Source organism: Notamacropus eugenii, chromosome 4, assembly GCF_028372415.1.
Source record: "Notamacropus eugenii isolate mMacEug1 chromosome 4, mMacEug1.pri_v2, whole genome shotgun sequence".
NCBI lineage: Eukaryota > Metazoa > Chordata > Mammalia > Diprotodontia > Macropodidae > Notamacropus > Notamacropus eugenii.
Window position 1 is genome coordinate 78,170,064 of NC_092875.1, and position 27,978 is coordinate 78,198,041.

At 42.8% G+C, this 27,978-nt stretch overlaps 1 protein-coding gene across 4 annotated transcripts; it reads right to left on the reverse strand.

Annotated features, from left to right (window-relative positions):
* Positions 1-10: 10 nt before the first annotated feature.
* GET3 (guided entry of tail-anchored proteins factor 3, ATPase) lies at positions 11-27,978 on the reverse strand. Of its 4 annotated transcripts, none has more exons than XM_072602247.1 (10): positions 27,917-27,978; positions 27,729-27,826; positions 8,104-8,208; positions 7,372-7,630; positions 5,106-5,253; positions 2,565-2,713; positions 2,328-2,478; positions 2,054-2,161; positions 714-911; positions 11-566 (listed from the first exon to the last, which is right to left on the reverse strand). In XM_072602247.1, the coding sequence occupies exons 4-10, from the start codon at positions 7,530-7,532 to the stop codon at positions 435-437; spliced, it is 1,047 nt and encodes a 348-aa protein (XP_072458348.1). In that variant the 5' UTR covers positions 7,533-7,630; positions 8,104-8,208; positions 27,729-27,826; positions 27,917-27,978; the 3' UTR covers positions 11-434. The 4 variants fall into 4 exon arrangements, with proteins under 4 accessions (XP_072458348.1, XP_072458347.1, XP_072458349.1 ...); XM_072602246.1 differs by having other exon boundaries at positions 7,372-7,617; positions 27,917-27,946; XM_072602248.1 differs by lacking the exon at positions 27,729-27,826 and having other exon boundaries at positions 7,372-7,617; positions 27,917-27,973.

The window sequence follows — 27,978 nt, forward strand, 5'->3', positions numbered from 1 at the left end:
CCAGCCATTGTTATTAGAGATCATATTTATTGGGGTTGGGGGAGAGAAGTTATTGGATTGGAGGGAGGGCAGGGAGGGAACATGGTCACCCAGAGTCAGTGATCGGGTGCCAGGCAGCAGGGTCATGAGGGGACAGATAGCAGCCTGGAACCCCTGACACAGAGGCAGGCTGCAGGGCACAGCCTTATTGAATTTTTATTTCTTCCCCCCACCCCCTACCTGGTCCTGATCAGCTCAGTTCCCTACCCCCTGGGAGAAAGAAATAAATACCTTCCTTTCCCTGCCCCTACCCTCCTTTCCTCCCCCAAACCAGCAGCTTCCCCTGTGGGGCATCAGGAACATCTGTGCAAACTGCCCTAGGGGCAGAGGAGAGTTCCAGGGAAATGCATGGCAGGAGGAGCCAGGGCCAAGGGAGGGCAAATGGTCTTTCTGGGCTATTGAGCACTGGGTGGTTTGTAGGGCTCCAACAGGAGGCTGGAGAAGGTGTTGACCTTGTCAGCCCCTCGAACTTCATGGGGCAGCAGCGGCAGCTTCACAATGTGGAAGTCTTCGTAGAGATCCTCCATCTGAGGGGGCCACATGTCGAAGTCAGAGCTCAACCCTGGGAAGGTCAGGGGTCATCCCCTGGGTAAGTGAGGGTGGCGAAGGGCAGGGGAGAGGATTCCAGGTCAGTGACTGGGAGCTAAGGGGCAAGGGCATTTGGGCAGACCCACCTGGTCGAGGTATTTGGACTGTATCTTGTGCCGGGCCTCACACATCTTGCAGGGCTTCTCAGGATCGGGGAACACCAGTTGGTTGACGATTATATTGTGGGTGTCTATCTTGCACTTGGCCAATTCCTGGATGAGCCTTTCAGTCTCATACAGAGACAGGAACTCCGCAATGCAGACACAAATGAAGGTTGTCTGTTCCTAGGGTTGGGGTGGGGTGGAGAAAAACAAAGTCTGTTATTTCCACCATAGGGACCCTGGAACTTTTTTTTTTTTTTTTTAGGATCCAAATTTTACACACACACAGACACATATATCTTCCCTCCAATTATATGTAAAAACAAATTTTAACATTTGGTTTCTGAAATTTGGAGTTCCAAATTCTCTCCCATCTTTCCTCCCCTCTTCCCTCCTCAGGGACTCCTGAACTTAAAGACTTTTCAAACTCCCCAAGACCCAGACTAGTACTCTGCACACAGGAAGTGCTTAAGGATGAGGACAGGGACTTCATGGCTATAAGGAAATTCCTCAGTCAATGCAGCCTGGCCTTTAAGTTGAAGACTGCATAATGAACACTAATATGCTATTAGAGACAGATAGGCCTGTGGAGAGCATCTAGTCAGACAACCATAGATTCAGGGCTGGACATACCGGACATCACTTACTCCACATCTCTCAATGGATGGATGACAAACCAAGATGGGGACCAAGAAGCGATTGGCCCAAGATCACACAGTGGTTGGGAAGGGCCAGTCCACAGTCTTCAAACCCGGATCTTTAATAACAGCCTGCCCCCTCGGCCCCAAGGCCTTCCCTCTTCATCTCACTCTTTGTCCTCCTTTAGGACCAACTCAGGGGCCACCTCTTTCATGAGGTTTTCCCTGAGCCAGCAACTAAAAGAATGTCTCCCTCCTCCAACTTTCCTAGAGGACTTTGGCCGCACTGTATCGGTTTATGTACACATCGAGTCCTCTTTATTATCAGACTGGACACGGTTTGAGGGCAGGGACAGTGTCATTTCTCATCTTTCTTTCTCTAGCATCTAGCTTAATAAATGCTTAATAAGCCATTTGCTGAACTGTACAGATCACAGGCTCCTAGAGATTCAGCGCTGCAGCGGGCAGAGGAGGAAGTGGAGGTATAGGGCCCAAGGTCACTTAGGCACTAAGGAGCAGAAGCAGGGCTGGAATCTGGGGCCTTGGACTCTAGAACTTGGGATCTTTCTTTTGGATCCTGCAGCCTCCGTTGATTAGATTTAAGCCAGAAGCATTTCATAGTGACTGCCAAGTACTGCTAAAGGTATCTCAGTGATCCTCTGGGGTTTGGGCCTCTGTCTTCCTTACCGGATCCTTGAACTGCTCGCTGACAGACCGGATGACAGGCAGGGTTTCCTCAAGCTTGGAGGCCAGCTGGTCAGCATTCATGTCACCCAGGCCCAGCATGTTGCACATCTAGGGCCACATGGGAAGGAGTGGTCACTGCCACCTTGACACCTTCCCAGGCCCACCATGCACCTGCCACTGGTGTACCCTCCCCTTCAACCTTGAGCCAATCCTGTGGCCAGCTGTCCCCGCCCTGTACCACCCTGTCCCCACCCCAGATGAGTCCCCTTCCTGCCTGTGAGATGAAAGGGCTGATTTGGTTCTTGATCTGCATGAGGCGGCCCAGGCCCCGCTCAACAATGGTGGGGAAATTGAGCAACCGAAGAGTGTGACCAGTGGGGGCCGTGTCAAACACAACGACTGAGAAGTTCATCCCTTTCACCAGCCTGTTGGAGAGGAACCAGGGACAGCCAGGTGAGGCAGAGGTAGCCAGTGCTGTGCCGGTCTCCTCTAGTTTGGCCCAGAAGCTCACCTCATGACCTCTGCATAGCTCATGGCCTCATCAATGCCTGGGAAGGCACTCATAGCCTCCTGCATCATTTTCTTGCCCATGCTTAACATATTGTCTTCCTCAAAGAACTCATCAGGAAGCTCTGCCACACCCAGGCTGGGGTCAATTTCCTGCAGAAGATGCAGGGAACAATAAAGAAAAACTTTTGTTTAGCTGGCATTTGACATACATTATCTCACTGGGTTCTCAATGGGGCAAGAGCACTAGTCTGGAGTCAAAAGGGCTGGCCCTTCCATTCTGGCTCCACCTACACCACCACTGTGGATGGCACCTCATGGGACAAGTCATTGCTATGGCCCTGTCTGTCCTCCTCTGAGAACTAAATTACCTCTAAGGTCCCAACCACCTTTAGAACTAGGATCTTGTCAAGAACCACACTCAGGGAGATGTAGTTATCCAGGCAGTGAGACTCGAAGAAGCGACTGGCCTCAGGTCACCCGGATAGAGCATGTTCTCTGCCTCCCAAGGCAACAGGTCTTCTTCTACATGGTAGTGCCTGCTAAGGCACAGGACAGGGGAGCCAGGGGCACAGAAAAACCACTCCAGGGCAGGGGGTCAGGGAACTAGACTTGGCCCTCCACTCCCTATCTTAGCTAGGAGGAGATAAGGCACCAAGGTTGAAGTAGGCCTTCTGAAAAAGGGAAGGGAAGGTCTGGGGCAGGAATGTCAAAAATAGCATGCAGCCTACCACATTCCCAAGTGTGGTCCAAACCAGAATGAAAAGTAATTTGGAAATACTTAACTAAATAAAAAACACAATAAAACAGAAACATTTTAAAATTAAGTCAATATGCAGCCCACAGGGATCCTTAATGTATGGATCAGTGGCCCTCTTTTTTATTTGAATTTGATACCACTGAGCCAGCATGGTGCTGGCTCAAAGTCCATATAGAAAGAACCATGTGGCCCAAACTTGGTTCTCCCAGTGACAGGAAGGGGTTGGAGACTGAAGCTTCTTCATATGGGAAAGGGCTCCTGAGGGTCTGAAGGAGATGCTTAAAGTGCAAGTGAGGGGAGAAACAGATATGGCAGAGGGGGTCTAGGACCCAGACATCAGTCTATGGAGAGTCATACTATTAGGTAGGCAGGGCAGATATCAGCCTAAGGAGCTAGGATATCAGGTGGGGTGGAGAGGGAGGAGTTGGGGTTGGGTGTGGTAGAAATGGAGCCTGGACATCAGGACAGAGGAGGTTCAGAAGCAGATATTGGGTTAAAGGAGGGGGATGGACTAAATTATCTCTCTGGTCCCTTCCAACCCTGAAAATTTAAGAATTCTGGTTTATCATTTACCACCCATGTGACCTTAAGTCACTAAAAATTTCAATTCCTTAATATGAAAAATGGAGCTAACAATCCCTGCTCCATGTAAAGCCCTGGATAAGAACACTGGATCTGGAGTCGGCTACCTGCCTTGAAACTCTGGCTCTGTTATTTAAGCATGATCTCAGTCATTATAAATCACTCTAGCCCCAGTTTCCTTATCTGTAAAATAAAAGTGTTTGTTTCCGAAGTCCCTTCCAGCTCAAAAACCCTCAGTTCTGTCCCATGGAATCCGCAGTCTTTCCTACTGCTCTGCAGTCTCTTGGCACTGGGATCATGAAACAAACTGGCTAGAGAGAGAACCAGCCTTCCTGCTTCACAAAGCCAAGAATCCAGTCCAAAGCAGGTGAGGGGAGAGGAAGGGGTGATTTGGGCCCCTGGGCCTCACCCTCGAACAAATTTAGTCCTCCAAAGAGTCCTAGGAGAGAGGCTAGGCAGGGCCCATGGGAGATGGAGAAAGCCCAAGGAAAGGAATAAATGTTCTAGGGTCATAAGCAGAGGGAGCCAGCAGGTCTGGCCTCCAGATTCCCAGACCAAAGTGTAATCTATGCAGGGTGGGGCCACTGCGGTCTTTTGAGTAGGGAATAGATGTGATCAGGACTTGTTTTGGGAAGGTCAATCTGGCAGCTTTGCCCTGGATAGGCCAGGGCAAAAGAGAGACCAATCAGGACACCATTGCAGTAGCATAGGCAAGACACTATGAGGGCCTGAGTTAGGGATGAAGGCTTGAGGTAAGGTGCCTATGTAAGGAAGGGTTATTTCAGGACAAAGAATCAACAGTGGAAGCTGATAATGGAGAATCAGGGAATGCAGGGAGGTTTTCAATCTGGCAGTATGAGAGCTAATTTATTTGGGGAGACAACAGGTCAGTTTGGTTTTAAAAGACTGGAGTTCCTCTTCTTTTGCATCCCCTCCCCTCTCCTGAGTCAGCACCAGGAAAAGCAGCATTTTCTCATTTAAATTATGGAATGTCAGAAATCATCTAGTCCAGTCGTCTCTCTTTGTATAGGAACCCAAGAGAAGAAGGGTCACACAGACAGTCTGTGGCATGGGGGAAGAAGGGAGGGGAGATCACAAACACTGAGGCTCCTGTCACCCAGTATTTTCTCCTTGATTTTAACATCAATGTCTACAAGGCAGATAACCCTTTCACAGCAACCCCAAGGACTCTCCAGCACTCACCATAGCAAAGAGGTTGTCATATCCCTTCACTTTGGTGGGGACTTTGGAGAACTTCTGGTCAAAGGCATCGGAGATGTTGTGGGCTGGGTCCGTGGAAATGATGAGGACACTTTCTCTTCCCTTGGACAGCTGTACTGCTAGGCTGCAGCTGGGCAGTGAGAGTCAGGGGAGTCAGTTGGAGGGGGCATAAGAGGCAGAGCTCCACCCTTCTCCCAACCCTCATCCCAACAGGCTAAAGAAGAGGCTCCAGAGGGAAAATCAAAGATCTGGAGAGGACCTGGAGGCCTACCAGTGCCAAGGTATGCAGGAGGGGAAGATATGTGGAACCCAGAGGAAAGGGAAAACAGGTTCTACTCCAAGGTATCTATTCGAGCCCAGAAAAGGGACTGTGGCTCTGGGAAGCATGTGGGACATGAGCAAAAGAGCCAGGGAATAGAATGTGTGGAACTCAAGGAAAGGATGTATGGCACCCAGAAGGCAGGAGTACAGATCCTCCAAACAGGAGAAAGTGTGACTCCAGGAGAAAGACTGTGAGATCTACAGAAGGTGTTTAAGGGAAGGATGGGAAAGAGTGAGAAAGAGGCTATTTTCTCATTCATATATACACATGTATGATTCCAGGAAATGAAGCATGGTTCTGGGGAAAAAAGCATGTGGGACTAGGAGCATAGGAGTTATGCTTAGGAAAGATTATGTGGGCCTCAGGGAAAGAAGGTGAGATACCCAGTGGGAAAAGATGTATGGGACTGGGGAGGACCTAGTGAGAGGAACTGAAGAATGCCAAGGCAAGGAATGCTGGTCCCCAGGAGAGGGTGCTGAAGACCCTGACAGGGAGGGTGCTGAGGACATGAGGGGGAAGGCATGCTGCACCCAGGAGAGGGGGCCTAGGATTCTGAGGGGTGGGGTGCTGGTCTCCAGGAGAGGGGGCCCAGGACCCTGAGGAGGAGGGCGTGCTGATCTGCAGGAGAGGGTGCCCAGGACCCTGACAGGGAGGGCTGTGCTGATCTCCAGGAGAGGGAGAGAGTGCTGATCTCCAGGAGAGTGTGCCCAGGATTCTGAGGGGGAAGGTGGGCTGGTCTCCAGGAGAGGGGATCCAGGACCCTGCTGGGGAGGGCGTGCTGATCTCCAGGAGAGGGTGCCCAGGCCCCGAGGGGGAGGGCGGGCTGGTCTCCAGGAGAGGGAGTCTAGGATTCTGAGGGGGAAGGTGTGTTGGTCTCCAGGAGAGGGGGTCCAGGACCCTGAGGGGGAGGGCATGCCGATCTCCAGGAGGGGGAGAGAGTACTGATCTCCAGGAGAGTGTGCCCAGGATTCTGAGGGGGAAGGTGGGCTGGTCTCCAGGAGAGGGTGCCCAGGATTCTGAGGGGGAAGGTGTGTTGGTCTCCAGGAGAGGGGGTCCAGGACCCTGCTGGGGAGGGCGTGCTGATCTCCAGGAGAGGGTGCCCAGGCCCCGAGGGGGAGGGCGGGCTGATCTCCAGGAGAGGGTGCCCAGGCCCCGAGGGGGAGGGCGGGCTGGTCTCCAGGAGAGGGAGTCTAGGATTCTGAGGGGGAAGGTGGGCTGGTCTCCAGGAGAGGGTGCCCAGGATTCTGAGGGGGAAGGTGTATTGGTCTCCAGGAGAGGGGGTCCAGGACCCTGAGGGGGAGGGCATGCCGATCTCCAGGAAGGGGAGAGAGTACTGATCTCCAGGAGAGTGTGCCCAGGATTCTGAGGGGGAAGGTGGGCTGGTCTCCAGGAGAGGGTGCCCAGGATTCTGAGGGGGAAGGTGGGCTGGTCTCCAGGAGAGGGGGTCCAGGACCCTGCTGGGGAGGGCGTGCTGATCTCCAGGAGAGGGAGTCTAGGATTCTGAGGGGGAGGTATGGCTGGTCTCCGGGAGAGGAACTGTGGCCTCTGGAGGGAGGATGCCTGGGACGCATTGAGAAGTTGCGCCCTGGGGCTGTCAGTCGGGGCACCGGGAATGTGGGAGCCAGGGGCTGCGCCAGACCTCGGGAGGGAAGCTGGACTCGGGCCAGGGGCTAGCTGGGTGCTCCGCTCCAGTTCCCCGCCCCCTTTCTTCTTTCCCGGGTCTAGCCCTTGCACCCTGCGAAGCTCCCCACCCGCAGAGGGAGGGAGAGGTACGACCCATTCATTCGTGACCTCCCTCCTCCCCCCAAGGGTTGGTATAACTCTACCCTTTCCCAACACCTGCCGCTTCCCCCGTCCCCCGATCACGGTGGTACAGCCCACCGGTCTCCATCCCCTACCGCAATGGTACTTCCCTCCCGCCCCCACCTGCAAGTGGTCTTGCCCACGCCGCCCTTGCCCCCGACGAAGATCCACTTGAGGCTGCGCTGCTCGATGATGTTGCTGAGTGTAGGCTCCAGGGGCTCCACATCGGGCGCATCCTCGAACTCCTCTGACTCCAGCCCCCACCCGGCCACCCCAGCCGCCATCTTGGAACCGGCTCACGTGACCCGACGGCAGCCGAGACTACGGGCGAACTCTTCGGAGTGGGGGGGTTATTGATGGAGCGTTGTTCTTGCGAAGTGGCCTCCCGGGAAGAAAGAATGGAAATGCCAGGGGGTGGATTTAATAAATTATAAAAAACGCAAAACTACATTTAAGATTACGTATACACCTCTTGGGCGTGGAAGGGTCCTCGGTCGGGTCGTTTCCTCCCCCTGGCTTTTCCCAGCAATGGTACTACCCATCCCGTCCCTCCTTTGCGGATTGGCGCCCGTGTCTAGAGTCTCCCGTTTGATTGGCCGGGACCACCTAACGTTCCTTCTCCAACCGCCAACAGCCTACTTTAGAAGCCAACCTCGCCTTAGCAACCAGAAAACTCATCCACGCCGCTACCGGCGTGGGCGGGCCTTTGGCTTCCCTCTCCTCCCCTTATAGGTTAAGTTCACTGTCCATCAGGAGAAGGGCTCTTGGCCCACCCTCCCTCTCTCATGATTGGCTACTCTCCTTAAGGACTTTGTTCTATTGAAAAGTACACACTCCAGGAGCAAAGGTCATTACCGAGCCTTGGAGGAAGTCTGCGTGGCGTTGAGAACACCTGTATTTTCTGTGGTACTTTCGGAGAACAGCATGGCAGGCCTAGAGACCTTTGGGTCCAATCCCCACCTGGACGTATTGGACAAATAGGTGCAGAGAGACTTGTCTGAGTTCACGCGGGTAGTTAGTAGTGGAGCGCGGGACTAGAACCCGGGCCCTCCACCTCCAAGCGCTGGTTTCTGCTTCTCCAGCTCCCCCCAGAAGACCCAGGGCACGTACCCTGCTCATTTTACAGAGGAGGAAAACTGACTTTCCTAAGATCACACGGCAACTAAATGGTAAAGCCTGGACCCCTGGAGGAGTCACCTCCCTAGGGCGTCTGGGCCAGCCCCGGACCTGATCGGGAAACAGTTACCTCCACCACGTGGCACCCTGACCGTCGTCTGCGCGGATGCTAAATGAATAGTCCCGAGAGCCCATCTATCCCCCTGCTCAAAAAGCTTCGGTAGCTCCCTCGTCCTCCTAGGTCAAAATACTCAGTCTAGAAGCACCTACTATGTACCAAGACCGGGCACTGAAAATACAAAGACAAAAGTGAAGTAGTCCTTGCCTCCAAGGGTCTTGCATTTTCTCAGGAAGGTAACTGTGTGTGTCTGTGTATATTAAGTATTTAATATTAAATGTGTGTATATAAATATGTGCATGTATATATGCATGCATATCCATATACCCTGAGGTGTGTGCATATATACATATGTACACACATATGTATGTGTGCATATATATCTTTTCCTCTAAAAAACTCAGGTCATGGGGTACATTCCTGAGAATATGTACAGCGTATAAGAATATATACGTATATATATGTAAACATATTCTTATTTGTTGTTCAGTCATTTCAGCCTTGTCTAATTCTTCATGACCCAATTTGGGATTTTCTTGGGAAAGATACTGGAGTGGTTTGCCATTTTTTCCTCCAGTTAATTTTATGGATGAGGAAACAGGCAAACTGGGTTAAGTGACTTGCCTAGGGTCACACAGCTAGTAAGTGTCTGAGGCTCAATTTAAACTCCGGTCTTCCTGACACCAAGCCTAGCACGCTAACCACTTTGCCAGCAACCACAACCACACATGTGTATACTGTGTATACATGTGTGTCTGTGTATACTCACGCACATATATACACACACACACACATCTCAGGAAAAAGTGTGTGTGTATGGAATGTGGCCAATGTCCTATCTATGTACATATATATGCATACATAGCGTTCATGCATAGCCCATGACAGATAAGGAGATGATGCAAAGGGTCTTAATGTGAAGGGACTAATGTTTAAAAAGACTGAAAAGGTAATTTGGAACTAAGTTGTAAAGGCCTTTAAATTCCAAACAGGGGAGTTTATATGTGATCGAGCAAGTAATAGGGAACCCCTAAAGTTTATTGAGTAGGGAATGGCATGGTAAGACCCACATTTTATGAATGGCAGCCATGTGGAGAATGAATCAGAGGGGTAGGGAGAATTGAGGCATGGATATATATATACATATACACACATATACACATACATACATACATATACATATATATGTATATATATAATCTCTAGGAGACTATTACAGCAGTCCAATAGAAAGGGAATCCTTTAGGATCCAAGCTAGAGTACTGGCCCTATAAGTAGAGAGAATGGATGATGCCAGCAAGACTTAGCAGCTGATTAAATATGAGAAGCTGCATACTTTACTCAGAAAATGGCCATTCACTGAGAACTCTTTCTTCTTCCCTTCTTTTTTCACAACTCCTTGACATCATCCCTCATTTTCTCCTCCTTTTCCCTAGTCGGTGATAGTGAGGTGGCCCTTCTCCTTGCCAAGGCCAAGTCTTTTTCATGTTGCCCTTGATCCCATCCCTTCCAATCTATTCCAGCAGATTGCAACCTCAGTGTTTCCCACCCCACCCCCACCTTCACTCCCGTTCTACTAGCTCCTCCCTTACTGCCTTCAAACAAACCTAATTCTCTCCCATGCTTAAAACCCTCAATAGACCTTGTTCCCTTAAGATACACTGTAGAAAGCTGTCTACCTTCACTGCCTTTACTTGCTCTTATCTTACTCGACTGAAACAGCTCTCTCCAAAGTCACTAGTAATCTCTTAACAGTCAGATTTATCTGCTGCATTTGACATGCATGACTATCTTTGATACTCTCTCACCTTTCAGCTTTTCTGACAATGTTCTTCCTTGGTTCTTTTACCTGGCTAACCACCAATTCTTGATTTCTTTTACTGGATCATCATTCATATCATATCCCCTAACTGTGGTGATCCCCAGTGTTGTGGACCTTCTTCTTTCACTTGGTGACCTCATCAACTTCCATGGCTTTAGTTATCATCTCTCTGTAGATGACTTCCAGATCTATATAACTGGGCTTAATGTCTTCCTCAGAAAGAGCTTCACTCCCAAATCACTTTATTATTTCAGCATCCTCTCAATTGGTCTCCCTTCCTCAGCTCACTTCTCACACTTTGGCTGAAACAATTTTCCTGAAGTGCAGAAGACCCGATCACATCACCCCCCTATCTGATACATTTTAGGGGTTGCATATTGCCTTTAGAATCATATATAAAGTCACTTAGACTTTTAAAGCCCTTCACAACTTTGTCCTAACCTGCCTTTCCAGAAGTATTTTACGTTAATCCACTTCATGTGCCCTAGTCCTGCTCAACCATCCTTACTCTGTTCTTTCTGAACAACAATACATCTCTAGTATCTTTTCCTTTCATTGACTAATTCCTTATGTCTGGAATGTCTTCTCTTGTCACCTGTGTCTTGTATAATCCCTGATTTTCTTTCATCAGTCAGCAGTTCTGAAGTGCCTACTATGTGCCAGGCTCTGCAGAAACAAATTCAGGGAGCCATCATGATTTTAGCCAAGGCAACAATAAAAATAGATGTGAGAAAAAGAGAAGAGGAAGGAGACTATTCTGAAAACAGAGGAGTTCTTGCCCTTTTTTTTTTTTTTTGTCATAGATGTTTTTGGTAGTCTGCTAAAGCCTATGAACTTCTCAGCATCATGATATTAAATTCATAAGATAAAACACATAGAATGTAAATGGAAACAAATTACATTAAAATGCAGTTATCAGAGTATTAAAAAAAAATTTCGGATCCCTAGCTAAAAACACTTAGCTTAAAAGCACCACAGATAAGAAACCAAAATCAATACCGATAAATATCTATGTGTATATGTGAGCACTGAATGCCATAGCATTTACATACTTAAAGGACAAGTTAATGGAATTATAGAGTGAAATAGGTAGTGGCAGTATAACAGTTATAATAACAATAGCCTACATGTATGTAGTGTTTTAAGGTTTGCAGATTGTTTTACATATGTTACCTTGTTTAATTCTTACATTAACCCTGTGAGTTTGGCGATTCCCATTTCATCGATGAGGAGGAAACAATCTGAGTGAGGTTAAATGATTTGCCCTGACTTCAGATTTGGCCTCAGACACATAATAACTATATGATCCTCATCAAGTCAACACCTCTGTTTGCCTCAGTTTTCACAGTGGTAAAATGCGGATAATAACAGTACCTACCTCATAGAGTTGTTGTGAGGATTAGATGAGATAGTATTTGTAAAGCACTTAACACAGTGCTTGTCATATAGTGGGTCATATATAAATGTAAGCTATTAAGAAGAAGAATACATTGAAACTATAACCTTAGCAAAATTACAGTATATAAAATAGATCCATATAAACATCAACATTCTGTATTGTACTAACAAAGTCCAGTAGGAAGGGACAGAGAATTTCCATTGTACATTAGTACAGAATGTTTAGAATAGGAAATCCTAGGAATACCACTAATCCTAACAGTTTGCATTTATTTAGTGCCTCCAGATTTATAGTACACTCACCACCTCAGGCCTAGACATTCTGGAAAGCTGCTTGGAGTGATAGCTAGTGGTCCCTCAACCTGTGTAGGGCTGCTGTGACCCAGTGACACCTCTTTTGGGTAAAATGATCTTCAAAATGCATGCAGCTGGCAGGGATCGGGGTATAGAGGGGTTCAGATCATTAAGGAAAAACAACAGAACAGCCAAAAACAAAAACTTTTTTTAAATGGAAAAACTGCCAAAACTATAGAGAAAAAAGAAAACAGCAATGGAGTCCCACCTGGAAGGCTCCCCACTGCCCCATCTGCGGAACTGTATAGCCATGGCTGCCTGCCTCAAATCTCTTCTCATGCTAGTCCATCCTCCATTCAGCCACCAAAGATCAGACGATATCACTGTACCTCCCCAACTCAGTAAATTTCGGTGGCTCCCAAACATCTCCAGGATAAAAGACAAAAATCCTCTAGCATTCCTAGCCTTTCATAACCATCCCCCCTCCTACCTTCCCTCTCTTCTTACACCTTACACCTTACACCTTCCCCACATACTCTCTGATCCAGTGACTGTGGAGTCCTGGCTCATCCACAGACAAGATACTCTACTAGGCTCTGGACATTTTCTCTGTCTGAGTGCCATGCCTGGAATGCTCTCCATCCTCATCACAACCTCCTGGCTTCCCTGGCTTCTTTTAAGTCCCAACTGAAATCTCACATTTTTACGGGAAACCTTTCTAAATCCCTCTTAATTTTAGTGCCTTCCCTCCTAATTATTTCCAGTTTCTCCTATATGTCCCTTGTCTGTACATGTTTGTCTTCTTGTCATCTCACCCGTTGGATTGTGAGCTTCTTGAGGGCAGGGACTGACTTTAGCCTTTCTTTGTGTCCTCAGCTCTTAGCATAATGCCTGGCACATAGTAAGTACTTAATAAGTGATTTTTGACTATTGACTAGGCCTATCAAAGAGGTCAAAGAAAGAGGAAAAGGAATTATAGTAATAGCAGCTCTTTTAATAGCAAAGAACTGGAAGCTCAGGGATACACCCATCATTTGGGGATGGCTGGACAAATTAAAGCATATGAATGTAACAGAATATTATTGCACCATAAAAAATGATGACAGGAAGGTTCTAGAAGGATTGTATGAACTGATGCATAGTGAAATGAGCAGAGCCAGGGCAGTTTATGGAAGGACAATGTTGTAAAGACAAACAACTTTAAATTAAGAATTCTAATCAGTACAGTCACCAACCGCAATTCCAGAAGTATGCTACCTGTCTCCTGACTGAGAGGTGATAGATTTAAGTATAAGTTGCACATTTCCAGATGGTAAACATGGGAATTTGTCTTTCTTGACTATGTATATTTGTTACAAAAGTTATGTTTTTCCTTTTCTTCAATTGTGGGGGAGGGAGAGGGAATAGATATGGAGAGAAAAACCAGAAATAGGGTTGCAAAAAAACAAAAGAAGGGCGTCTTTGAAACAGTTTAAATGGGCAGAAAAGAAGGGAAGGCAGGCCAGAAGGAATCACAGAAAAGCAAGACAGCTTTGAAAGAAACCTGTTAAATTTACTTTATACTTAAAAAAGAGAAGCAAGTTGTACGTACTAGAGATGTGCAATTTCATGGACAAATCTATTCTACTGTGTATATAGAAATGCTCATTTGCATTGATTTTTGTTATGTTGGATAGAAACTCTGAAGATCCTTATCCCAGCTCACATTCCTACTGATGAGTCAGGTCCGTAGACCTTGGCTTTATTTCAAGTTTCAAGGGTAATTTATTGGTTTGCTTCCACACTCCTTCAAACCCTATTCCAAAAGATTATCAATTAGGAATTAATTTAGTCAGCTATCCTTAAGCAGCTTTATAGAAAGAAGTATTTGCTAAGGTAGTTTACTTTGGCACACTCTCCCACAAGTACATCATAATAATGGCTATTATTCACATGGTTCTTTGTTTTCAAAGTACTTTATATATGTTGTCTTGACTGATTCCCACAACAACCTCATGAGGTAAGTGCTATTATTATCACTGTTTTGGAGATAAGAAAAGTGAAGCTGACAGAAGTAAGTGATTCGTCCAGGGTCCCACATTGAGGTAGTAGTATTGGAGGTAGGATTTGAATCTCGGTCTTCCCAAGTTTCCTTCCTAAAACTATCCACTCTGCCATCTGGCTGCCCAGAGTATATGGAAAGTAGATTCATGCTTAGAGGGTATACTTGGCAAAGGGGGATAACTCACTGCACCAGGTTCCTGAAAGCCCTTTAATCTCATTTGTGGAGTGCACAAGAAGATGCCCAGAAGACTGGTGAATCTGTCCAGATTGTCCTTGACTCCTGGTGCATCAAGACACTTCTGCCAGTGATCCAAGGACACCATTCAGGACACTGATAGGGATGGATCCTGTGGATCCATCCGGATTGGAAGGTCATCCTCTAGTCAGAGTCAGAAGGGAGGTGACCTAGCCAGAGCTGAAACAATGGACTCTTCCTCTCCCTCTGGGCAGTTCCTTCTCAAGGACATGCTGGAAAGTGACATGCCCCAATTTCTGGAAAATCCTCTCACGCCAGCTAACACAAGAGGACTCAATGAAATAGCACGGCCTACTGGAACAGATTTATGACATCACTTCACTTCATCCAATGGCACTCAAAAACACCTTGAACTTGGGCTAAAGTGTTCTGATGAGACTGAGACGTGTTCTTAGTTGATCTATCTTAGTCAGGCTACAATGGGATAGAGTAGTTTTGACACTACTCTTACAGCAGAATTTTTTAAATGGAAAATAATTTGATAAAAAGTGAAAAATATCCACCAGTAATACACTTACATTGTAACAAGGAAGACAAGTACACATATAAGTGTAAAAAGAATCAAATACAATGTAGCTTGAGATGGAGGGTGGTAGCAGTTACAGTAATCAGGAAGGTGATGCTTGAGCTGCTTCTTGAAGAGAGGAATTCTGTGAGGTAAGGAGGAAGAGTGTACCAAGCATAGGGTCTGCAAAGGCAAGGAGGTAGGAGATCGTATTGGGTAAGGAACAAAGAGAAGGGCAGTTTAGTAGACAGCTAGATGCAGGAGGGGGAGCAAAGTATAAAGAAAGAGGCTAAAAAAATCGGGGCTCATTTATGAAGGGCTTAAAAAGTCAAGTGGAATTTATATATGATTCTAGAGGTGACAGGAACTTCAAGGTTTATTGAGTAAGGGAGTAATGCTGTCAGGTAATCACTTAAGGAAATCACTTTGACAGCAATGTGAAGTATGAAGTGAAGTGGGGAGATACTTGCTAGGAAGAGACGCCAATTAGTAGGCCATTAGAATAGTCTAAGAGAGGTGATGAGGGCCCAAAGTAAGCTGGTAGCTGTGTGAGTAGAAGGAAGGGGATAAGTGCAAGAGATGTTATGGCAAATTTTAGCAACTAATTAAGCATGTGGGGTGAAGGAGAGAGAAATCAAGGATAACTCTACAATTGTGTGGTTGTCAAGACTGGGAAACAGGGAAGTTGGTGGTGTCTTACAAATGGAGAAATTAAGAAGAGTGGGTTTGGGGAGAAAGAATGAGTTCTTTTGGACATATTCAGTTTGAGATGCTGAAAGGACATTCCATTTGAAATGTGCATCAGGGAGTTGGGGATCTGGGACTGGATCTCTTGAGAAGGCATAGGGCTGGATTTGTAGATCTAGAAGCCATCTGCATAAAGATAATAATTAGTCCCACGGAAGCTGATGCTATCACTAAGTGAAAGAGTGTAAAAGAAGAGGATCTAGGACAGAGCCTTAGGGAACACCCACAGGAAACACGATATGCATAATGATCCAGTAAAGGAGACCAAGAACTGGTGATCAGCCAGGAAGGAGAACCAAGAAAGAACAATGTCACAGAAGCTGAAAAATGAGGGAATATCAAGGAGGAGAAGATGGTCAATATTGCAGTAGATAGGTGGGAAAGGGTGGAGACTGAAAAAAGACCAGCAGATCTGGCAAGTAAGAGATCACTGGTAACTTTGAAGAGAGGAGCAGTTTCAAGTGATGGAGTTGGAAGCTAGATTACAAAGGGTTGAGGGGAGAGTGATATAGGAGCAAGTGAAGGCAGCGAGTGTAGATAGCTTTTGTTCCCCCTAGGAGTCAGACTGAGAAAGGGAGGAGGGGGATAATATACCTTGAGGGAATTGTAGGGTCTGTTGAGGGCTTTAAAGCATGGAAGGGAAATGGGCTTGTTTAAAGCAGTAGGGGAGGAGCTAGTAGATAGGGAGAGTTTGAAGATTTTAAAAAAAGGTGATTGAGGTTGCAATCTGCCAGAACATAAGAGAAGGGATTGGATCAAGGGGCACATGAAAAGGTCTTTGCCTTGGTAAGGAGAAAGGCTACTTCACTGTCACAGACTAGGGGAAAGGAGAGAATGAGGGATCATGTCAGCAAATTGTAAAATGAGAAGAAAGATCGATCAGTGACTGGCCTTCATTTCTGAGCAAAGTATGAAACTTCTCATATCTAATTAGTTGTCAGATCTTGTTGATCTCACCAACAGTCATCCCCTTCTTTGTATTCGCAGGGCCACCCCCCATCCCCAGTTTGGACTCTAATCCCCTTTCTCCTGGGCTATTGTAATAGCCTGCTAGAGGCAAGATAGATAGATAGAGAGATAGATAGATAGATAGATAGATAGATAGATAGATAAGATACAGATATGGATATGGATATATATAGATATATGTCTCAGTGCCTCAATTCTCCCACTATTTCAAACCATGGCTGCCATTCCTAAAGTGTGGATCTGACCATGTCATTCCCTACTCAATAAACTCCAGAGGTTCCTTACTTGTTGAATCAAATGTAAACTCTCCTGTTTGGAATTTAAAGCCCTTTACAACCTGATTCCAGGTTATCTTTCCAGCCTTATTAATCATTAGTCCCTTCACTTTGCAACTAGCTATCTCCCATATCAGGAAAGGGTTTGGCCTTGCAAAGAGAAGGTCAGCTCATTCTCAAAAGTTAAGGGAAATGAGAAAAAAAAAATGGACAGTGAGGACAAGGGGTTGTGAGATGAGGAGGGAATAAGAGGGAGCTCACTGTGAATGACTTAAATTTTCTCTCCCAGAGACAAAATCCTTTCCCCTGAGGGAAAGAAGAGAGGAAAGTGTAGGAGGCTTAATGACAGAAGGCTTAGAAAAGCTTTGTGGGGAGTGAGTTTGGGAATGCCACTCCACATGAAGAAGCTTTTGATTCCCACAAATGCCACTGTTTCCCCCACCAAAACAAATATTGTACTATGTATGTGTGTGTATTTATTTCTGCATACCTTTATATGAACATGTTTTGGTCTCTTAGTGAATACAAGCTTCTTGAGGGCAAAGGCCTTTTCCTTTTTGTTTTTGTATCTCCCTTGTCTAGTTTGAGCTCTTAAATTCTGGTTCACTTACTGATTGAGGGAGAGTGAAGAATGTTGGATGACTCTCAGATTTTGAACCTGGGTGATTGTTGGAATTCCTGTGCCTCAACAGAAATAGGATAATTCAGAAGAGTAGTTTGAGAGAGAAAGATAGAGTTTTTGTGATTTTCATGTTTGAGACATGTTAAGTTTGAGTTTATGGTAGAACCAGTTTGAAACAGTTCATAGAATTCTAGACACTGGAAGTGGGGCTTCCCAGTTCATCCATGAGGAGAACTGGGTACAGCTAGGTGGTGTAGTGGATAGAGCACCAGTGCAGGAGTCAGGAGGACCTGAGTTCACATCTCACCTCAGACACTTGACACTCACTAGCTGTGTGACCTTGGGCAAGTCACTTAACTTCAGTTGCCTCATCCTGGGTCATCTCCAGTAATCCTGATGAATATCTGGTCACTGGATTCAGATGGCTCTGGAGGAGAAGTGAGGCTGGTGACCTGCACAACACTCTCTTACTCAAAACAAAGTCAAGTGCAAGTCATGTCATCATTTCTCTGATGGTATGTCTTCTTCGGCAATGAAGGATGAACACACACACATACTGAGCATGAGAAGGACCACGTGGGGAGGAAAGAGGTACCTTGGCTTGCCCATTGACAGGTTTCTTCACACACCCTCCACTCCTTTGACTGGAGGAAGATCTACTAGCTTGAAAAGGGTCTGTACAACATTAAACTTCCCATCAGTGTCCTAAATGGCAAGTTCAGATCAGCTGATGGCAGTTGCTGTCTCACATCACATAAGACCTCTCAGCAAAACACTAAAAGACTACAGGGCTTGGAACACTATATATTGAAAAGCAAAAGAACTGGTTGTGGCCAAAAAGATCATATCCAGAAAAATTAGTCATAATCCTGAATGGAAAAAACAAATGTACACATCAAAGACTAATTGCAAGGGACTCTTTATTTTTTATTTGAGGAAATGTAAAAGTATGTCTAAGATTGTTATTAGTAATTAGGTAGTTTGAAAGAAAGATTGGGGTAGACTTGAGTATGATGTGATTCTAAAAAGTAACTGTTTAGGAAAAGGTAAAAAAGAGTCATTTTATACAAATGAGGTGCAAGAGAAAGAAATGACACAGAGGAATTAGGTGGGGGAGGAGGGCTGGTAGTTCTGGAACCCTACTCTCATTGGGAATAGGTTAAAGAGGGAACAATACATATACATACATACATAGAGATGTTGGTGTGTGTACCTAGAAGGGTATAAAAGTCTTCTAAAAGGCTAAGGGGATAGGGAGAGGGGAGAGATCTTTAGAGGGAATCTTATATCTGATCTGATTAAAGAGAACAATATATACATTAAGAAGGGAATAAAACTCTCCTGGATTTATAAAAAAATAAGAGAGTGAGGGATAGGATAAGGGGTGTATAGGAGGGTGTTAGATTAACAGGAATAGGAAGATAAGGGACAGATTTTTGGCAGGGGGGTAGGTTAAGTAATGGTAGGGCAAGGTAGTGGGTAGAAGTAAAGTAGAGGAGTCAGGAGGGATGGCAAATAAGAGATATACACAACCATAAAATAAAGAGTAATAGAATTTATTAGGGAAAAAACCAGGTGTAGTCATTATGATCTCAAACAAGTTAAAGCTGAAATAGATTTAGTCAAAAGATAAAAATAGGAAAACTACACTATCAGTGTAGTTCAGTCACGTTGATATTGTTTTAGACTATTTAAAATAACTAAACAGTATAAGGTTTGAATATTACTGTGGTATAGGAAATGATGATTGGTGGACTTAGAAAAACATAAAAAGACTTGGCCTTATGAAGGAATATGTTATCCTCCCCTCAGAGAAACAGTATAAACAAGTATAGTACAGTCTTATATAGATGCAGATGAATGTACATGTCTATATATGAGTATGATTATAGATATCCAAGTATATGTAAGTATGTGTATATATATATGTTTGTGTGTTTATATAACTGTGTGGGAAATAATTTTGCACTTAATTGTTGCCTTCTTGGGGAAGGCAGGGAAGAAGGGTAAAAAAATACACTGCAGAGAACAAAAGAAAACTTATAAGGAGCAAAGAAAAGATGGACCGCTCAGAACATAACATGTAGTGTTTATTATAGAGACTTTCTTGAAATGGAAATTTATATATGTTTTTTAAAAAGCCAATTAATAGCTTCACTAAAGTTGTAGCCTATGAAATAAATTTCAAAAATCAATAGCATTTCTCTATAACAATAATAAAATTCAGGAGAAAATAATAGAAAGGGAAACCCATTCAAATAAGCACAAAATGAAGAAAATATGTGGGAGTCAGTCTACCAAAGCACACTCAATACCCATAAAGATACAATTACAAAATGCTCTTTAAAGAAATTTAAAAAGTTTGACCAAATTTGCTGGGAAAACTGGATAGCAATGTGGCAGAAACTGGGCATAGACCGGTGCCTGACACCATACACAAAAATAAAGTCCAAATGGATATAGTTATAAAGATTGATACTACAAACAAATTAGGGGAGCAAGGAATAGTGTGTTTGTCAGATTTATGGAGAATGGAGAAATTTTTGACCAAACAAGAGATAGAGAACATTATGAAGTACAAATTGGATAATTTTGATTACATTAAATTGAAAAGTTTTTGCACAAACAAACCCAAAGCAACCAAAATTAGGAGGGAAGCAGAAAACTAGAAAGAATTTTTGCAACTAGTATCTGTGATAAAGGCCTCATTTCTAAAATATATAAAGCACTGAGTCAAATGTACAAGAATACAAGTCATTCCCCAGTTGATAAATGGTCAAAAGATATGAACAGACAGTTTTTAAAGGAAGAAATTAAAGCTATCTATAGTTATATGAAAAAATGCTCTAAATCACTATTGATTAGAGAGATGCAAATCAAAACAACTCTGAGATACCACATCACACCCATCAGACTGGCTAACATGACAGAACAGGAACATGATAAATGTTGGAGAGGATGTGGGAGAGTTGGAACACTAATTCATTGTTGGTGGAGCTGTGAGCTGATCCAACCATTCTGGAGGGCAATTTGGAACTCTGCCCAAAGGGCTACAAAAATGTGCATACCCTTTGACTCAGCTATATCACTTCTAGGACTGCATCCCAAAAAGATCATAGAAATGGGAAAGGGTCCCACATGTACAAAAATATTTACAGCAGATCTCTTTGTGGTGGCCAAAAACTGGAAAACAAGGGGATGCCCATCAATTGGGGAATGGCTGAACAAATTGTGGTATATGAATGTAATGGAATACCATTGTGCTATAAGAAATGATGAACAAGAAGACTTCAGAGAGGCCTGGAAAGACTTATATGAACTGATACTGAGTGAATGGAGCAGAACCAGGAGAACTTTGTACACAGCAACAACCACAGTGTGTGAGAAATTTTTCTGGTGGATTTAGTACTTCATTGCAATTCAAGGACTTTAAAAATTCCCAATGAACTCTTGAGGCAAAATGCCTTCCACATCCAGAGAAAGAACTATGGAATTGGATTGCAGAATGAAGCAGATCATTTTCTTTTGTGTTATGTTTTGTTTTGTTTTATGGTTTCTCCCATTCATCTTAATTCTTCTATGCAACATGACTAAGGTGAAAATGTATTTAACAGGAATATACGTGTAGAACCTATATAAGATTGTACATCGTCTCAGGGAGGGAGTTGGAAAGGAGGGGGAGAGAGGCGGAAAAAATCTAAGATGAATGGAAGTGATTGTAGAACACTGAAAACAAAATAATTTAATTTTAAAAAATTAAAAAACAACTTACGTGATTAGAGGGAATTCAGTGCCCCTGGATGCTAATATATATTAAAAATGACAATACTACTGAAATTAATGTACAGATTTAATGCTATACTAAACAAACTATCAAAGGTACACTTTAAAGAGCAACACAAAAAATAATAAAATTCATCTGGTGCATCAAAAGATCTAGAATATTGAGGGAAATAATGGGGAAAAAAGGTAGGAATGAAGGAGATGGGGGAATAGCTCTTACAGACCTCAAATTATATAAATCTGTAATCATCAAATAATTTAAAGTCTCCACTGAAGTGTAATTCCATTGCCTCACTGTGACATGGAAATGACCCTAGGTTCTCCAAAGCTATGCCAGGAGAAGACAAACTCTGGCGGAGAATTCTGTTTTCTGGAGACCAGCATAGCTAATCAAGGAGAGCCACATCATCAGTAGGCTAGGCAGGTGGTGATAAAACATTTTTGGCCATGGTAACCCATATAACTGGGGAAAATAAACAAAAGACTTCAGTCCTGTGAGGTCCCCTTTCTGCTTCTGCATTGACAATGGCAAAATGGTGGGAAATGGGCGAGAGAGAGCTAAGTATTACACTGTTTTTAGACCAGCAGTAAACTTTAATTAGACTCAACACTGTAAGATCCTTATTCAGTGATCATTAAGTAGATGTATTCCTGGCAGATCTTACACATATCATAAACATTGACATTCCTGTGATAATGGAAGCTCAAAGAAAGTTGCAGGTAAATGGCTCATAGGTATTCCTTGGACGTGGCAAGAAAATAAGTTGGTAGAGTAGTTGCTGAGGACTAAGCAGCTGAGAAATTCTACAAAAAACTTCATAAAACTCTAAATCGAACCAATATATACTCTGATACTTGGTACCTTCAATTAATAGGTGAGTAGAAATATATGGGAAAGGATTATTCAGTAAAAAGAAATGAGAGAGGCCAATGACTTGTAGATTATATAGAACTTTCATTCCTTTATATGTCATAAGCATCTCAAAAATAAAATTGGTAGGTACTGATCATAGTAAGCACTAAATAACATCACATAGAATAAAATTGACTACATTTTAACAGGAAAAAGATTTGTGCACATGCAAGTTATCTGTGAGTCAGCTCTCTATGACTCTAATCAGACTCTTGACCAGAATTTAGAATAAACAAAAAGAAAGAATAATAATGAGGAAAATGTGTAGTGTACAGTTAAAAAGTTTTTAACCCTGATTTATTTAAATAAGGTATTGAAAATGGGGAAATAGACAACAGAAATGACATTGATACCAACTATAAGTTCATCCAGAAGTTAAATCAATTGTAAATTAATTGCTATAACAAGGAGATTAAAATTGTCCAGAAAATGCCTCACTCAGCAAACATTTGAATTACTTGCCAAATGGAGAGAGGAGGCTGCCAAAGGCAACACTGATTTAGAACATAGGATGGTAGGTGGTATTGTGGATAGAGAGCTGGATTTGGAATCAAGAAGATCTGAGTCTGAGGGTGGAGCCAAGATGGCAGAGAAAAGGCAACGACTTACCTGAGCTCTCCCCAAAGCCCCTCCAAACACCTTTAAATAGTGCCATAAAACAATTCCTAGAACAGCAGGGACCACAGAAGGACAGGGTGAAATAATTTTCCAGCTGAAGAAAACTTAGATCAGCAGGAAAGTCTGTCACACCTGGTTGAGAGTGGACCACAGTCCAGTGCAGGCCATGCCTGCACAGACTGGCCCCAGGAACAGGCCTTGAGAGCCAATGAATCAGCAGCAGCCGCTTCAGCCCACAAACGTTAAGGGGGTCAAAACAGCTGGTCAGGAGGAAATTACAGCGGTCTGTTTGCTAGCTCCAATGCTGAACTCTGTTGCTATACCTATAGTGGGATCTGGGTCGCAGTCCTGAGTGGCAGTCCCAGTGTGAGGAGGACACCACAGCTTGTGGCTGCAGTGGAGCAGGGACCCCCTCGTCACAATTCCAGAACAGAAAAGAGTGCTTGTGGTCACTCACAGACCAGAGCACAGGCCAGGAGAGTAGTCAATACATCTCTCCTTAGATCATAGCATCTTGGAAGAACTAAAAAGTTACAGGTCTCTAGAAGTATCTTTGAAAACAGCTGCCAAAAAACCCTGAAGCATGGGAGAGTGGCTCCTCCACACTGGAAGCAGGACCTTACTATAACAAAGAGTTAAAAGTTAAGAAGTAGGCTGGGAAAATGAGCAAAAGAGAAAATTCTGACCATAGAAAGTTACTATGGTGACAAGAAAGATCAAAACACACACTCAGAACATAACAAAGTCAAAGCTCCTACATCCAAAGGCTCCAAGAAAAATATGAATTGGTCTCAGGCCATGGAAGAGTTCTAAAGGATTTTGAAGATCAAGTAAAAGAGGTAGAGAAAAAATTGGGAAAAGAAATGAGAGTGAGGCAAGAAAGTCATGAAAAATGAGAGTCTGCAGTTTGGTAAAGGAGATACACACACACCAAAAGTACTGAAGAAAATATCTTAAAAAAAATAGACTAGGCCAAACAGTAAAAGAAGTATGAAAAGCCAATGAGGAGAAGAATACCTGAAAAAGCAGAATTGGCCAAATTGAAAAGGAGGCACAAAAATTCACTGGAGAAAAAAAACGCCTTAAAAAGTAGAATTGGTCAAATGGAAAAGGAGGTACAAAAGCTCACTGAAGAAAATAATTCCTTAAAATATTAAAATTTAGCAAATGGAAGCTAATGACTTGGTGAGAAATCAAGAAATAAAACAAAACCAAAAGAATGAAAAAATAGAAGAAAATGTGAAATATCTCATTCAAAAAACAACTGATCTGGAAAATAGATGCAGGAGAGATAATTTTAAAATTATTGGACTACCTAAAAGCCATGATCAAAAAAAAGAACCTACACATTTTTTAATTATCAGGGAAAACTTCCTTGGTGTTCTAGAACCAGAGGGTAAAATAGAGATAGAAAGAATCCACCAATCACCTCCTGAAAGAAATCCCAAAATAACTCCCAGGAATAATATAGCCAAATTCCAGAGCCCCCAGGGCAAGGAGAAAACATTGCAAGCAGGCAGAATAAAACAATTCAAGTATCATGTCAGGATAACACAAGATTTAGCAGCTTCTACGTTAAAGGATCTTTGGTTTTGGAATATGATATTCCAGAGGGAAAAGGAGCTAGGATTACAACCAAGAATCATCTACTTGGCAAAACTGAGTATAGTCCTTTCCCCCTTCAGGGGGGAAAAATGGATATTCTATGAAATAGTGAGTGGCTTTCAAGAATTCTTGATGAAAAAAGCAGAGCTGAATAGAAAAATATAAAAAGGTAAATAGGACAGCAAAATCATAAGGGACTTAAAGTTAAACTGCTTACTTTTCTACATTGGAAGATGATGCTTGTAACTCATAAGAACTTTCTCATTAGTGGGACAGTTAGAAGGAGTATATATAGAAAGAAGGCATAAGTGTGAGTTGAATATGAATTGATGATAACTAAAAATAAAATTAAGGGGTGAGAGAGAAATGTACTGGAAAAAAGAAAGGGAGAAGTAGAATGGGGTAAATTTTCACACATAAAAGAGGCAAGAAACAGCTTTTACAGTGAAGGGGAAGAGGGGGGAGGTAAGGAGAATGAGTAAACCTGACTCTCATCACAGTTGACTCAAAAGGGGAACAACATACTCACTCAGTTGGGTATAGTAATCTATCTTACCTTAAAGAAAAGTGAAAGGGGAAGGGAATAAGAAGGGGGTGTGTAATAGAAGGGAGGGAAGATTGAGGAGGGGGTAGTCAGAGGCAAAACACTTTTGAGGAGGGATAGGGTAAAAGAGAGAATAGAATAAATGGGGTGAGGTGGATGGAAGGAAGTACAATTAGCAATAGTAACTGTGAAAAAATTTTGAAGCAAGTTTCTCTCATAAAGGCCTCATTTCTCAAACATATAGGGAACTGAGTCAAATTTATAAAAATAAGATCTTCATTGATTCCCAATTGATAAATGATGAAAGGATATGAACAATTTTCAGATGAAGCTATCTATAGCCATATGAAAAAAATCTCTAACTCACTATTGATTGGAGAAATGCAAATTAAAACAATTCTCAGGCACTACTACCTCATACCTATTAGAGTGGCTAATTAGGCTATGGGGGAAATGAGACATTGAGGTGCTGTTGGTACAGTTGTGAATTAATTCAACCATTCTGTAGAGAAATTTGGAACTATACCCAAATATGTGGCTATAAAACCACATATACCCTTTGACCTAGCAATACCAGGTATAGGTATACCAAAGGAGATAAAAAGAGATTAAAAAAACAAAGAAGAAAAGGACTTAATTGTATAAAAATACTTATATAGCTCTTTTCTGGTAGCAAAGAATTGGAAGTTGATGAGATGTCCACTAATTAGGGAATGACTGAACGAGTTGTGGCATATGATTATGATGAATACTATTGTACTATAAGAAATGATGAGCAGGATGCTTTCAGAAAAACCTGGAAAGATTTGCATGGACTGATGTAAAATGAAATGTACAAAGTAATAGCAATATTGTAAGATGATCAGCTGTGAACGACTTTATTCTCAGGATTACAACGATCCAAGACAACTCTGAAGGACATATGATAAAAAATGCTCTCCATCTCCAGAGAAAGAACTGATGGTGTCTGAATACAGATTGAAGCATACTTTTTTCAAACTTTATTTTTCTTGAGTTTTTTTGTCTATGTTGTCTTTCACAACATGAATATTATAGATGTGTTTTGCATGACTACACATGTATAACCTATATCAAACTGCTTGCTTTCTCAGTGGAGGTGGGGAGGGAGGAATACAGAGAATTTGGAATTCAAAGTTTTAAAAATGAATGTTAAAATTGTTTTTACATGTAACCGGGGGAAAATATAATACACACAAAAAAAGAATTCTCAGACAAAAAAAGAAGAAAATGAAGAAATAATGAGCAAGATGTTCTCAGAAAAACATGGAAAGACTTACGTGAGCTGATACAAAGTGAAATGTGCTGTGTACAGAGTAACAGCAACAGTGTAAGATAATCAGCTGTGAATGACTTAGGTATTCATAGCAATACAACAGCCCAAGACAGCTCTGAAGGACTTATGATTAAAAATGCTATTCATCCCTAGAGAAAGAACTGGTGGTGTCTGTGTGCAGATTAAAACATACTTTTTACTTTATTTTTCTTGAGGTTTTTTTTGGGGGGGGGGGGTATATATTTTCTTTTACAACATGACTAATATGGAAATGTTTTGCATGTGTACACATGTATAACCTATATCAAAGTGCTTGCCTTCTCAATGGTGGGGTAGTGGGGAGGGAGAAAGGCTGAGAATTTGGAACTCAAAGTTTTATAAATGAATGTTAAAAATTGTTTTTACATGTAACTGGGGAAAAATTAAACACTAAATAAATTTTTAAAATTATAAAAGACCTGAGTTCAAATGCTGCCTAAGACAGCTAGTAGCTATGTGACTCTAGGCTGGTTATTTACACTCTCACTCTGAGTTTCCCCTTCTACAAAATGTGAATAATAGTATCTCATAGGGTTGTTGTGAGGATCAGATGAGATGACATTTTTTAGCTATTTTCTATAAAAATATTACAAAGAAGTATGATGGACAATTAAGAACCATATTTTCTGATAAAGTAGAGAGGAGTAGCAGAGGGCAAAAATCAGTCAAGAAAACTTGGCAAAATATCCAACTAAACAGTCATCATAGGAGCACTCAAGGAAGAAGAGAAAAAAAGACTTCAAAGAGAAAAAAAATACAAAAATTATAATAAATTTCTCCATCAAGGTTATTAGAACGACTACATTGGGACCCTATTATCACAGTCCCTGTGGTGCTTTCAGAGGAAGTAGAAATGGCACTAAAGAGAATAAAAAACAACCAGATTGGTTCAAGTTATACACAGGAGATCCATGTTGGATGCAATGCAATTGCAAGGGCATTGAGAGAACGATTTACAAAATACCTAAAAGAAAGAAGGAAGGAAACAAACATTTATTAAGCACCTACTTTATGCCAGACACTGTGCTAAGCACTTTACAAATATTTCATTTCATCCTCACAATTACCTCGTGAACTAGGTGCTATTATTATCCCATTTTACAATTGAGGAAACAGAAGTTAAGTGATTTGCCAGGGTCACATCATTGGTAAGGGTTTGAGTGTAGATCTGAATTTAGTTCTTTTGGACTTCAGGCCCTATGTTCTATCCACTGTGTGCTTGCTACCTAGATGCCTCCTATAAGAGGGGAGAGATAGCAAAGTTGGGGGGAAAACCCGAAAACTTCAGACTTAATTGATACCGAAAAGAGTTGAACAAGAATTACCAATTACCAATATATATGCCTACTTTCTTATCTATGTGAAATCTCTAGTAGGGAGAATCATTTACACAAATTGAGAACTTCCTCAGTGAAGATATAAATACAAAACAATTAGGCTTCAAAAAAAAATTTAACAGTGGACCACACATTTATCATCTCACAGCTGAGTAAATGACATAAGATCTTATTGTACTTACTGTTAATTATGAAAAAGCATTCCACTCTAGAACAAAATGTTGTCCTACAGACTTTATAAAAGCTGCATTCCATCCATGTCTCAGCATCATTCAAAATTCTTAGAAAATATAACAGGAATAACCTCTTTCAACGGTCCTCTGATTGAAAAAAATTAAGTAAGGCATAAAACAAGGAGAGGTTTACTCACCAAAAGTATTTGCCACATTGATAGGGTAGATCTAGTGCAATGTCCAGGTCAGAAAGGAGATT

Excerpts from the sequence above, each read along its gene's own strand:
- GET3 (XM_072602247.1), bottom strand. The coding sequence starts at position 7,532 with ATGGCGGCTGGGGTGGCCGGGTGGGGGCTGGAGTCAGAGGAGTTCGAG. Across the intron at positions 2,714-5,105 it reads ATGACAACCTCTTTGCTATG|GAAATTGACCCCAGCCTGGG; the intron begins GTGAGTGCTGGA and ends CATCTTCTGCAG. Across the intron at positions 567-713 it reads AGTCCAAATACCTCGACCAG|ATGGAGGATCTCTACGAAGA; the intron begins GTGGGTCTGCCC and ends TGGCCCCCTCAG.